This window comes from Blennius ocellaris, assembly GCF_963422515.1.
Source record: "Blennius ocellaris genome assembly, chromosome: 6".
NCBI classification, from domain to species: domain Eukaryota; kingdom Metazoa; phylum Chordata; class Actinopteri; order Blenniiformes; family Blenniidae; genus Blennius; species Blennius ocellaris.
In genome coordinates, this window is record NC_137655.1 from 23169712 (window position 1) to 23181522 (window position 11811).

Here is an 11811-nt window from a genome sequence, read left to right on the forward strand (position 1 = left end):
ATTCACTCCCCCGAACTGAAAATGCGTTTGTGCTTGAGCGATGCAAAAATACTGGGTTACAGTGATGTGGTAAAACTCCAGTTACATATCAAACCAAAATCCAACCGTAGTTAGAAAAGTCGTGTGACTGGCTGGTACCAGGCCGGATCCTCTTACGTGTTCTTATGTAGATTTTCTGAGTTGGGATTGGCTCAGGCGGGCGAGTATAAAACTGATCCGTCCTTCATTAATGGCTTTGGAAGCATCTTGCAGTTTATTGTTCCATCAAAACTGGAACTAAACTTCCAGACTCCAGTACTTTTCACTTTAGTCACTTTTGGGACTTTTACATGTGACAAAGTATTTCCACCACACTGATGGATTTTTATCTTACACGATGCCTTGATTTGTAATTTTTTTTAAATGACGGGTGTCATTTACAATACTGACTTCCTCTCCCAGATGTTTTATAGTTTTATTGGTGTGACACAAACAACATCAGTGGGAACAAGCTTATATTGACCATCTGGCCTTTGGACGGTGATAAAGTATTAAAGCTGCTCCAGGGGGAAGTCAAGTGTTTTAAGGACTCGGCCTCATAAAGTATATGGTCATTCCGTAACAGCAGGAAGCATTAACAGCAGGAAGCATTAAGCAGTAGCGTCTTATTATCGGTCACTGTGCCCTCGGTCTTGTGTTTGCCTGTATGTGGGTTAAAGAAATGCCTTCTCCTTATTCTTTGTGCCTGCAGCTTTTAATCTGCAGCCACCAAATTCCACATTTACTGTCGATACTTTGAAAGGCAGGTCGAACATTGCTGGAGGCACTTTTCCAAGGCTGGATGGTTTCTGTCCTTGTGTGGGTTGATGGGGAGGCTGCATGTGGGATACTGATGCTCTCTGGTGGCACCACATGAAACTTCACCCGCACTGCATAAACAAACTGGAGTGAGTCATTATTGATCTCCACAGCTGATGTGATAAGCCCTCATCCAAAATGTTTGAACTGCTGCTGACATCAACCGGGATGACTAAGAACATTCCCGGTGACACACGTCTGGTTGTATTCAAGTACACCGCGGTCACCACTGCTTATGTACTGCGATGAGTTTATCTCCTGCAGATGATTTCACACACACGACTCTCCACCCTGGAAAGTATGTCAGTAGGAACAGAGCAGATACGACACAAAGAGCGCACAAACAGTTCAAACTTTTTTTTTTAATCATTATTATTATTATGATAGAAAAATAATTTCTGTAAAAACAAATAAGTTATGAATTCCAGCAGCTGCTTTGTTTGTTTGTTTTTTTCCTTTTTTTTTTATAACATCTCTTTCCTTTTTGTTCTCTCTGTGTCCATCATCGTCACACACTCCATCCCTCTCTCTCTCACACACACTCACACACACACACACACACATACACACACACACACACACACACGCACGCACGCACACACACTTGTGATGGTCATTTCACAGTCTTTGAAGATGTCCACGGGTGTTTGGAGTTTCCTCAGTCACTGTTGCTCTGCGCTTCACTCCTGGAACACTTCAGTCCAGCCGACGGCTGCAAACGTGTGACCTACTTCCCGTAGAACATCTCCATGAGCACCTCCTCGATGTTGACGGAGCCGATGACCGGTCTGAAGAAGAGCTGTGCGACCACCGGCGGGCTGATGGCCCTCAGCATGGACAGGGCGATGAGCAGCTTGGCGAAGCGCGTGTTGTCCTCGCGGTGGATCAGCTTGACGTGTTCGTTCAGCGCCTGGTGAGCCTCTCGACGCAGCGACTGGATGTAGTGCAGGCAGCGAAGACCCTCCAGATCTGGGAGGAGGGGAAGGAGAGGGGAAGGAGACCAAAGTTGACACTTCAATGGAAAAAGAAATAAAAAGTGCTGCAGAGGTTGTACAGCCTGTTGCATGGTGGGCTTTATGGGCACATTTATACATCTTTTCTTTAGATAAAAGCAGTTGTTTGTTTGTTTTTTTACATCAATAGGAGATATAGTCGCTTTAATAATCAATAATGGGCTGACAGATATAAGTCAGAGCCTTGAGCACATGTATACATCTTTTCTGTGGATAAAAGCAGTTATTTTTGACATCAATAGGAGATATAGTCGCTTTAATAATCAATGACGGACTGACAGGTGTCAGTTATCTGTGTTGAATAAGTTTGGACCCACCTGGATTGAATAGCACGGCTCCCTTCAGGTAGGCATACTCCTTGGTACTGATATCCACACTCCAGCACTTCTTCAGGAAGGCTCTGATCGCCTCGATGTCCACCACGGACACCCCGGCGGCCCCCCGGCTCTGGCCGGCGGGGAGCTCGCCGTGGCGCTCGGGCCCCCCGGTGAGGATCCGCTGCAGCATGCTGGGCTCCACCGTCTCCGTGGTGTCGAAGTCCACCCGGTCCTGGGCTAGCCCCAGCACCAGCAGCGGCGCCCAGCCGCTCCGAATGAGCAGCAGCTGGTCGTCCTCCGGCAGCTCGCGGAAGCACGGCACGTTCTTCACGAAGCGCAGCGTCTTCACGAGCACCGCCGACGCCGCCTTGCAGGTGACCTGCGGGGAGCGGAGCACTCCGCGGCGGCGCGTCGAGCCGCACGAGCACGCCTGCTGCCGGAGCTCCTGCAGCGAGGCTGGGGCGGCGGCGGAGGAGGAGGTGGAGGTGGAGGAGGAGGAGGAGGAGGAGGAGGTGGAGAGGGGGGTCTTCTGGAGCGGGTGTTGCGGTGGTTGCTGCTGCGGGTGCTGGAGCTCCTCGGCGGCTGCCAGGCTGTCGCTCTTCAGGATGCTGTACAGAATGCTGCCGTTGGCGCGGCCGCTGGCGCCGCGACAGCGGCAGCCGTCCAGCGAGGCCATGGCCGCTGCCTGCTCTACATGAGCCGGGGCGCGGCGCGACCCGCCGCCGCTTTGAAGACCCGGAGGTCAGAGGTGGAGGGAGCGCTGTTTGTCTTCGCAGCCCGATAGCCTCTGGTCCAGGGAGCCACGTTTATATTAGCTCCTGTCCGTCCCTCCGCTGCCAGTCTGTTCACTCTCTCTGCTTATCTTCCTCCCAGGGCACCTCCTCTTCTCTTCTCTCCTCTCCTATCCTCTTCTCCTCCTCCTCTCATGTCCCCTTCTCCACCTCCTCTCTCTCTCTTTCTCTCTCACACACTTTTCACTGCCCTCATACTCTCAATTTACTACCGTATCAACTTTGTTTTTTGAAATAAATTCAATTCAACTTTATTTAGACAGCACCAAATACAACACAGTCATTTCGAGGTGCTTTTATCAGAAAAAAAAAGACAAACGCCATTAATCTCTACTGTTAAAGGTTTAAAAGTAACCAGCATTTCACATATTAAAGTCGTATGTGAATGAATGTACAACTAATAACCATCAAAGTTAAAATTATCAGTAGAAGAAGGAAAGTAATATATTCAATTGTATTCATATCACCACATACAACAGTCATCTCAATCCACCTTTACAGAGAAAAACCCAACAATTCCTCGTGAGCAAAGATAGGCAACAGTGGAAAGGAAAATAAAAATTAAACAGGAAGAAACCTGCAGAACCAGACTTTGACCTGGAGACTGTTCTAGAAACACTTTTTATTTCAGGGGTCACACACAGACAGATTTCTCCTTAAATAAGTCGGACTTGTAAAATAGAGCCATAATAACCTTTAAATTTAAACGTGTCGCTGCTCAACAGGACTATTAATGGTAATTAGTCCTGGATTCAATTTTACTCTTTTTGCTGCAATGATGAGTATAAATGTCTGGCATGAACAACAATGACAAAAAGTTTGATCGAGGTCATGATGGGAATCTGAGATGATAAAGCAATTCCTCCTGCAGCATAATCATAAAGTTTCTACTATGAAATTGGCAGGAAATGTTGGTTGTTTGGCAAATGACTCATGTTTACTCCTCCTGTCAGGTAAAGCCAGAAATGTCCTACGATGATTTACCTAAAAAAAAAAAAAAAAAAAAGTGCCGATATAAGAACCATTTTGGCTCAAAGTCTTTGTCCTGGCACAGATGAAAATATTCATATTTCCACCAAACAATTACTGTGGAAAATGACTACAAGCTCAACATAAAGCCAATTTTAATGAAACCTTCTGGTGCAAAATACTGTGAAAAGTCTCAAAACGTTCCCAACAAAATGTGACACGAGCAAAAAAAACCCACACACATGGATACAGTGATAAATCCACTAGCTGCAGACGTGAAGAGAGAAGAAGATCCAGACCATCAAGTTACACTGTCAGAGGTGTAGAGTAAGAGAGAAAGAGAGTAGAGTCTGGTACCACAGACACTGAATACAAAACATAATGTGTTGTCCATGTCTGTCCACAGAGACAATCACAGCTTTCAATCAGATTTTATGCAGTCTGTCCTAAAATGTAAACAGTCTGGGACCACAAATAAAAGGAATAATTATACAATTTCTACTTTTGATCATGCAGGGTACCTGTTAAATATGTCATGTAAAGGTTGTTTTCCTCCCATCAAATTTAATCTTAAGCAAATAGCACATCTGGTAGATCTTTGTGCATAACCTATAACTTTGATGAAAAACAACACATTTAGCCAAAAATATAGTTACTACAATGTAAATATCAATATGTTAATAAGAGAATCGATCGAAATACAGATGTAGGAATTACTTGAAATATAAATGTTTTGGTATCGATCTGCACGTCGCGAGAGAACAGAGCAGAAGACAGAGAGGGAATCAGACATCAGTCCTTTCCTCAGCACTACCTTGAATCTCTGGCAGCGCTGTTTATCAGGCGGGAGCCGGTTAAAAAATATAGGCCAGAGATGGATCTGAAGGCTTAATTATTTTAGGCACAATTTATATGATTTTCTATGAGAAAGAAGTAGGAAGAGGCAAGCTGTGAAGGCCAGCCTCCAACCTTGACTCGGACACACTGATATTGATTTAACCGTGAAAACTGGAGCCGGTGAATTATGATGTCATGACTCAGTGCTCTCCTTGCCTCTGTCACTGAAGGAGGATGGGGAGCAGCAGGGGGGAGGGGGGGGGGGGGGGTGGAGGTCAGTGAATGAGAGACTGAAAAAGACAGGTTGGGATAAAGCAGACGAATCGGAGGTTTATATTAATTGCTCCTCAGAGGGCTCACAGGTTAGGGTTGACTGCTACCTGAGAGGGGGTGGGGGTGGGGGTAGGCCGGACGGGGGGGGGGGGGGTCGCTCTTGGGAAATCTGAAGTGATTGTACAGGAGTTTAACCAGGCAGAAAGCAAGGAAAGAAGTTGTCGGATTGAGTAAAACCGAGTGGAAATAAGTGAAAACTTTGAAGCCGAGGTGCTGTTACTATATAGCCCGCATGCTGGGTAAAGGCCAGAGCACTTCTGGTGCATCCATGTAACGAATACCCTCACGCTGTCAAACGAGGGTCTTCATAGAAGGTTGTCATTGGTGTGGATAAAGGACGACATTGAGTGCATGGTTACATTCATGAAATAGCAGTAAGCAGGACCTCGGTGTCCCTTAGTCCGTTGCTTTGAAGGACGCAGTCATGAATAGAGACGGGATGAAAAACTTTTGCAGTATTGCTACGACATTGTTCAGAGGCCGAATGTCTTTGTATTGATTTAGCTGAGAGAGAAAAAAAACAGAGAGATTTTTCACATGTTTATATCAAGGACACTGCGGGATAAACAGCCTTCACTCAGCCTGTCTCTTCTGCTGCTCAAGGCCCAGCCAGCGCAGGTTATAAAAATCCTTCCGTCTCAAGGAGAGATTACATTATGTCTTGTTGCAAAAGCACAGAGTTGAAAAGACAGCTACTGCGCTCTGTCGCTCTTTGTCTTGCTACTGGGTTCTCTTTTTCTTCCTATGTTTATCATATTTATCTGGTTTGTACAAGATGTACTTAAGTAGCTCTCCACTCCACCGCCGTTCCCTGTGACAGAGTAGATTCAGTCTGTTAAATACTTCTTGAAGCTCCTGCGTCGCACGACCCGACACTTCTAATGTGCTGCCAGTGTTGAACCTTGAACCTTGAAAAGGGCAAATTATGACAGTGAAACGAAGAATATTTACATTTGATTGGATTTTTGGACTTAAATGTTTCACTTTGCGTAAAAGAAGCAGCATTTAAAGGGATTGGAACAATACTCAACATTTATCCAATAATGAAATAACCTGCTTATAATATAATGGGATATTTGAGCCATGTTAGATCATATTTTTGTCAATGATGTAGTTAAGTACAGCATGGAGTACTATTTTTTTTTAAACATTCAAAATGTAATAAAGACAGCCAATATTGAAATAATACAAAGCTTTACTTTTTTGTTGTTTTGTACATTTTAGTCATCAAAAATAAATCTCATGGAGGCATTGTCACTGTATTCATTCACTGAGGATAAATACTCTGCACAATCGTCTCAGTTATGGTTCTAAAATAGCTTTTCCTATTATTATTATTACATTGTTGGCAATTTATTACTTTATTGGCTTTTTTATATTCAAAAATTATTATATCACTGGCAACTATTACTTTAATGGCTATTATTCCATTATTTGTGGTCAATCAATCTCAAAGGGGAAACCTAAGAAATCTCCCACACACATAGGGAGAACATGCAAACCCCAAACAGCACAGCAGGGTTATTATTGCAGCAACATAGTACCAGTATGGTCAAATCAACCAGCTTCAAAATGATATAAACCAGGAGTTCAACCACTTCGCCTGCTTCTGCAGCGTCACAGGCAGATAGGAAAGGAAAGGAAAACAGTTTTTCGTGAGATTACCAACACTGAAGCTCTCCAACTACTTCCTCCTTAAAGTTTCAGTCTATTTTACTTCAATGTCTCTGATGCAGCTTTATCGAGCTCATGGTTGTAGAGAACTAAAGGTATATGTACTCGGATTCATACGCTGATCCTCAGTCACAGTAGAGTCTTCAGACAGTGGGAGGACACCAGAGTATATACTGACACACACACGCACGCACGCACGCACGCACGCACGCACGCACGCACGCACGCACGCACACACACACACACACACACACACACACACTGTGACCTTACAAACTCCAGCCTACGACATTCTCATGAGTCGAGAGTCCCATACGCCGTTGTGTGGTCTTGTATCAGTCAACTATTTATTTATTTGTTTATTGTGTTTTTGCCAGTAGATTACATGGAACGTTTTTCATTTTGTTGATTCATTTTCACTCATTTAAAATAAACTGTTTCCCAGCCATGAAAATACAGCCAATAGCCATTAACCACCGTGTGCAAATCCTCTGAATTACAAATAGAAACCTACAAGGTTTTTCATGTGTACTGACTTCCAGATTCGTTTGCCCAGTGTCAACCAGAAAACCCTCCAGGTCCTCCCAGCCCACATTTAAAAAGTGTTGGTGTGACTAATTGATAGGAGTAATTTCGCCGTTGTCAGCATATTAGTACAGAACGTCATGGACTGTGTTGAATAGTAAACTAAGACACCGCTTATCTGTTTTGTAAGAGCCAGCTGGATTGCACGCATACATGATTTTCTGGAAATCACTCACGCATTGATAAACAATCTTTGTGGAGAAGGGTGAAGCAGCTGGCAGGAACAGCAACAATGATGCTCACCACGTCGAGCTCTAAAGTGTACAATACCACTGGTGACTGCAGGAAACGTACCAAAAACTCACTTTGATCAGCTTCGATATAGATGTAAGTTACCTCCTGATAGTATTTTCATGAAATGTGTAGAGTGTTTTAGGGGCATGTACAGATTCACTTTAGAGGGGTTTTTTGTGTGTGTGTTTTTTGTGATTTGCAGCAGACCTCTTTCTCTGGCCCAGTGCCTGCTGGTCCAGTGCCCAGTTTTAAATGTCTCAGCATGGGGAGACCCTCTCTCAGGGTCTCTGGACGGCCCATCATTTCACAGATATGAACACTTCTCACAAAACACAGCTCCCTGGTCAAGGGAGTTTTTCTTGCGAGCTAATAAACTGTATCCCAGCATCACATCTGTAAATTATACCCAAGACTCACCGAACTTAGATTCAAATAAAGGAACATTTTCACCCAGGATGTGTGTGTGTGTGTGCGTGTGTGTGTGTGATCTGCATTTGTTAAACTAACGGTTGCGACACCCAGACAGTGAGAGTCAGACGGTGTCAGACGTGCTGCCGTTTTGTGTCAAGTGGTGAAATTTAGAGCGAGGTCAGAGAAGATATTTCCTCAGACAAAGGGCATGGGAGAGTGGGAGCGGCACGACAGCTTCAAAGTGAGAAGCCAGAATGACAAAGTATAAGTCATGCAAAGAAAATTCAAGTGCTTTTTTTTTTTTTTTCATTTTTCATTTTTGAATAGGTGATAAGAATTTGTAAAAACTTGAAACCGTTTTGTCCCAAATCTGAAATCCTGGCAGGATTTCTCGGCCTCCTTGAAGAACACACCTCTTCAACTATTGATTCCTTATATCAGTAGATTGGATACTAATTCTGAACTTTTTCAGCCCCTGAAGTTAATCTCCAAAAAAAAAAAAAAAACGATTTTTTTCAATAAGTACGTATTGTTTGTGCATTTGCAACTGTAAGCGTTTCCTGAAGGCTGATCACACAAATGAAACTCCGAGGTTGCCATGACCCAAGGAGGCAGCTCTTTGGCACATTCAGCCAAGCTGGCCTTGAAACACAATTGTGGAGAAGAAGAAGGGAAAAAAAAAAACCACACACACACACACACACAAGGTTTTTACTAAACACTTTGGGGCCTAGACACCCACAGACACTCCAAGAAAGGTCTCAAAAACTTAAGAGGACAACTTTGTATGATTCAAGGCTCTGCATTAAATGGCTCTGCTGGAAAAGTCTTGCACCACATTGTTTGTTGATTTGTTGGGCACTCTTGTGGCGGTTGCTATAGTGACTGCCTCCATTTTCTCTCTGTGGCTGCTCACATAAAGGACTGTGTCCTTGTCTCCATAATAGTTACAAATTGAATACTGCACTTTCCAAGGACTCATGTCACCAACTTACAGCAAAGTAAAAGTGTAGAGGCGCGCGTGTGCGTGCATGTTTGTATCAGAGTGGATGGGGGGGGGGGGGGGGGGGGGGGGGGGGGGGGGGGGGGGGGGGGGGGGGGGGAATAGGAAAAATTGAGACAAGTCAGCTTTAAAGGTAAAATGGATATTTAACTTGAAAGGTAATTCAATTGCAAAAAAAACCACACACACACACACACACAAAGCGAAAGACGTAACAAAACACAAGAGTGAGAGAAACAAACGTTCAAATTAAAACATTGAAAAGTAAATGAGTGTGGTGAGACAATGGAAGGTTTTACCTGCTTTGTGGTTGTCAAAAATAAACGAGAACATTTCAGTGCCTGCCCTCGCTCCCAAATATTACCCCCCCCCACCACCACCCCGCCCCGTTTAATGTCTCAACAAAATCACATCCAATATGAAAAAGGGGAGTTTTGGAAGTTTAATACTGGAACTGTTTTGTCCCGTGACGAAAACCTTTTGCTCTTCACTTCCGTGTCGGGAGGATCGCTGCGTCAAATCCATTCCAACTGGCTGGTCAGTCGACAGAGGTGGAAGCTTTGCAGTGGAATCGGCCATCGTGGAGGTTCTGACAGTCAGAAAATCATTACAAGCCATCGGTGGTCATCAACCGTACACACACGCACACGCACACACACACGCGCACACACAGATGGGTGTCAACAGTATTCACTGTATCCTGCACATCAAAAATGAATTGATCACTCCAGTGTTGTTAATACGGTTTTAATAATCCACGAAAACACTACTTACAACAAGCTCTTAGTTCATCTATTTAACTATAGCATATGCTTCTCTGTCAATATGATGCTAATGGCAGTCCATAGCTGCAACGCTGTCGTGGAACTTTGTTCAGGTGCGTCTCAAAAAATGTCCAATATTGTAATTTCAGAAAGTGAAACTGTTATTTTATATAGATTCATTACACACAGAGTGAACTATCTCAAGCTTTTATTTCTTGTTGTTTTGATGATTATGGCTTAAAGATAGGGGTTGCAAAGGGGTGGAAAATCTCCGGTAAATTTCCGAAAACATTCCAGAAAGTTTCCATGGGAAGTTAAGCTGGGGAATTTTGGGAATATTCCAAATTAAATTAGTATCTATAAATTAACTGAATTGTCCCTGAGCTGACAATGCACATGGACACGTGAATAAAATCACTTTAGAACAAACATACTTTCAATAATAAGTTTGAAAAGTCACTAAATGAGTCTACAATCAAGCACAGGTTGCTGTGTTGAGGCCTGCATGACAGATGAATCACATATATATAACACAACAGACTACATTTTAAATCATAATTCATATTACCTACAAATCGATTGGTCATAATTAATTTCAGGGGATCAGAGGAAGTAAATGGCCTGTAAAGTAACTTAAATATATATTTATATATTTATTTGACTGAACGCGCATACAGAAACCTTTATTCATTCACACCAGTCACACAGATGGAGGTAAACTGCCTTGTAGCCACAGTTGTCCTGGGCTGGTGACAGTAGTTGTAGTATTATTCATAATCATGCGTTGCAGCCACAGCTGTCCTGTTTTATTCCCATACATTTCCATGCAAAGTTTCCAACTTTGAAAATTCCCGGAATTTTGCAACCCGACTTACAGATAATGAAAACCTAGAATTCAGTCCAAAAAAGGATGTTTTAAGCACAAATGTGAGGCTTCTGAAAATTATGTTAATTTCCATGCAGTCATGGTTGGGTCTCCCTTTGCAGGAGTCACTGAATAAATGTGTCGTGGCAAGAAATAAAAGCTTGAACTATTTCACTCTGTGTAATGAATACAATAACAGTTTCACTTTTTGAAATGACTGACAAGAAATGCTGAACTTTTTCATGATATTCTAATTTTATGAGATGTACCTGTACGTTTAAATGTGAGCAGCCACAGATTCTCACGAGGTGGGGGGGGGGGGGTGATTACTCAGCAAATCACGGCGTTGCTCCTTCTCCTGGAAGTCCCCCCCCCCCCACCCCCCGTTTCCTTAGCCGTGCAGTTTTTCACAGTGAGTTGTGTTTAATAACCCCCATCAGTTAACCAAAACAGCTCAGCCTCCCTGTGATAAAACACAGCGTCGCTCATTGTTTACCTCAGCTGTGAACCTCTCACCGAATGTGGAGCAGCGCGCACGCACACGCGTAACACACGCGTGTGATAGGATGGTTCACAGCCTATTTGTCTCTCCTCTCGTAACAGTGTTCAAGGTCGGAGCGTGAACACAAGGTCACCCTGATTACAACAAACAAAGCTGCAGATACGCCAGCTTTCAGGCCAGGCACTCAGGATTTTGTTATTACGCCGTAATGGGAGGCAGTCAGAATGAATAAAATATGACGTATGGGGATTTTTATTTATTACTTATTACTGGTTCAAGGTTATGTTACACCATCACTCTGTAGAACTCATGTTTGCCATAGAAAAGCACCATTTTACACGAATGCTATATTTCACAAGCGGTGATAATGTTGGTATTATATTCATGTGATTTTATTCTTTGTTGTTTTACGTGGTTATCGATGTGGAAAATATAAATCACTGCAATTATTTAACGCTCCACAAAAAAAGATGACTTGAATACAAAATGTCCATTTAAAACTTGTGGAATTTGTAAAAATAAAGACATTTTTAACCCAAGGAAATTTTTAGCTGTACAGCTCCATTCAGACCCATAGTGCTGCACAAGGAAATCAAGAAAATATTGTAAAACAGGGCAATAAAGTTCCATCTGTTTAAAAAGAAGTTTAAAGAAAAAAGAAATCCTGCATTTTGTG

General features: G+C 43.2%; 1 protein-coding gene across 1 annotated transcript; it reads right to left on the minus strand.

Annotated features, from left to right (window-relative positions):
- Positions 1–1062: 1062 nt before the first annotated feature.
- On the minus strand, positions 1063–3034 carry nr0b1 (nuclear receptor subfamily 0, group B, member 1). Its single transcript, XM_080498629.1, has 2 exons — positions 2168–3034; positions 1063–1806 (listed from the first exon to the last, which is right to left on the minus strand). The coding sequence occupies exons 1-2, from the start codon at positions 2841–2843 to the stop codon at positions 1565–1567; spliced, it is 918 nt and encodes a 305-aa protein (XP_080354755.1). The 5' UTR covers positions 2844–3034; the 3' UTR covers positions 1063–1564.
- Positions 3035–11811: the final 8777 nt, after the last annotated feature.

Bases quoted from the DNA above. Each gene is read 5' to 3' on its own strand.
- nr0b1 (XM_080498629.1), bottom strand. From the start codon at position 2,843: ATGGCCTCGCTGGACGGCTGCCGCTGTCGCGGCGCCAGCGGCCGCGCC. The intron at 1,807-2,167 runs GTGGGTCCAAAC...CCCTCCTCCCAG, and splicing joins AGCCGTGCTATTCAATCCAG to ATCTGGAGGGTCTTCGCTGC.